At 35.2% G+C, this 2,044-nt stretch overlaps 1 protein-coding gene across 1 annotated transcript; it reads right to left on the bottom strand.

Moving 5' to 3' along the window:
- Positions 1-730: 730 nt before the first annotated feature.
- LOC101428456 (olfactory receptor 4P4-like) lies at positions 731-1,657 on the bottom strand. Its single transcript, XM_058306304.1, has one exon. The coding sequence runs from the start codon at positions 1,655-1,657 to the stop codon at positions 731-733; it is 927 nt and encodes a 308-aa protein (XP_058162287.1).
- Positions 1,658-2,044: the final 387 nt, after the last annotated feature.

The raw sequence follows: 2,044 nt of genomic DNA, 5'->3' as shown, positions 1-2,044 counted from the left end.
AATTATAATCCACACTTGGTGGCAGTGCTTCAAAATGTGTCATGTGTTCATCAATTGTAACAAATGTACCACATTAATGGAGGGTGTTGTTAAAGTAGGAAAATATGGGGGGGGCTAAGGGAAACCTATAATTTTCATAAAATTTTTTGTGTAACAGTTATGTAATCCAAGTATTTTCAGAAAATAAAAATAAAAATATATATTAAAAAAAAAAGGAGGAAAATCAGAAGAGTATGGTGATCCCGAACCAAGTCAAAATATCTAGAGTAAAAAGTGACCAACTCTGTCAAATCCTGGAAATGTCAATATACAAATAATTGGTGGTCTTGATAATGGTAGATTCATTGAAGTGGTAGAGATGAAAACATCATTTGAAAAGGTTAAACAAAATAGGAAGGAGAGAAATTAGATACAGTAACCACAGGAAGAAGAAAAATCAGAAATAGAGAAAGAAAATTGAAAGAAAATACAGACAAAGAAAGATTTTTGTTTTGTTTTAAAAAAGTTAAATACAAGTTGATTTTGTTAAAAGGATGCTTTCTTAAAGAGAATATAATAACGATTTGCACACAAATATAAAATGAACACATAAGAAAGAATTTTTATTTAGTAGTAAACTTTTGCTCATATCTGGTTGTTACTCATATACATGTTGCCAGACATAAGAAACAAGATTTATGCATTTTATAGATCTTAGGATAGAAAAAACATAAGTCAACAAGAATATATTTCACTCTATTTCTTTCTTTCCGAAGATACAGAAGCATAGTTTCTTTATTGTGTTCTTCATCTCTGTATTTCTTAATGTGTATATCAGAGGGTTGAGCATGGGGGCAATGATCGTGTAAAAAAGAGCAAAAACTTTGTCTTCTGGTAAAGTAGTAGCTGGTCGAATGTAAATGAAGAGTAAAGGAGCAAAGAAAAGGACCACCACAGTGATATGGGAACTGCACGTGGAAAGAGCTTTGTGGCGATTCTCCACAGAATAGAACCTGACAGTGTATAAGATCACAGCATATGATATCAACAGGACAACAAAAGTCACCAGGCTCAATAGGCCTGAACTAACAATGACCAAGAGACCAATTCTGCTTGTGTCAGCACAGGCCAGTTTTAGCAAAGGATACACATCACAGAAGTAGTGATCTATCTCATTGGGGCCACAGTAGGGTAAGAGGACGGCAAGGAGAAACTGACCAAAGGAATGCAGGAATCCCCCGGCACAGGAAGCAACAATCATGATGTTACACCTCCACCTGCTCATGATGATGGTGTAGTGCAGGGGTTTGCAGATGGCCACATAGCGGTCATAGGCCATCCCTGTGAGAATGAAGACCTCAACACCTCCAAAGAAGTGCATGGTAAAGAGCTGTGTCATGCAGCCATTATAGGAAATGGCCTTCTTTTCTGCCAGAAAGTCCATGATGAGCTTGGGGGTCACGGTGGAGGTGTAGCAAATGTCTGAGAATGAGAGATAACTCAGGAAGAAATACATAGGCTTGTTAATAAGTTGACTGCAGGTGATAGAAAGCATGATGAGCAGATTTCCTGTTAAAATTGCAATATAACAAAGTAAGAATAGCAAAAAACAGAGAACTTTTACTTCCTTTTCCTGAGAAAGTCCTAAAAGAATAAATTCTGTGACATTATTTTCCATGATCCAGAGCACTTTGTAGCCACCTGAAATTAGATGAATAATGAATACTTATGAGATATCTTTAATATGGTGAAGCATATCATTCCTTGCATGGTGAAGGTTATAATGGAAAAATGTTTCATGAGTCAAAGAAAGTATAATTTTGCTATTTTATTCAGGAAGACTTTCCTGCAAAACTTTATGTCCCTTTCTTGAAAGTTAAACTACTGGAAAAAATTTTAGGTTATGGAGAGGGAAATTAGCATTGTATAATAACTACATTTTATTTATGTAACCATTATCTCAGCATGCTTTATCAAGCATCAGATGGGTATTATGCCAAACTAGAATTGCAAAATTTCCCCTCTAAAGAAAAAAAATCATGCACCAATATATGATAGGTGCTTT

The sequence above is a fragment of the Dasypus novemcinctus genome, chromosome 10, assembly GCF_030445035.2.
Source record: "Dasypus novemcinctus isolate mDasNov1 chromosome 10, mDasNov1.1.hap2, whole genome shotgun sequence".
Classification (NCBI taxonomy): domain Eukaryota; kingdom Metazoa; phylum Chordata; class Mammalia; order Cingulata; family Dasypodidae; genus Dasypus; species Dasypus novemcinctus.
Note: the sequence above shows the minus strand (reverse complement) of the source record. Positions and strands in the feature narration are given on the sequence as shown.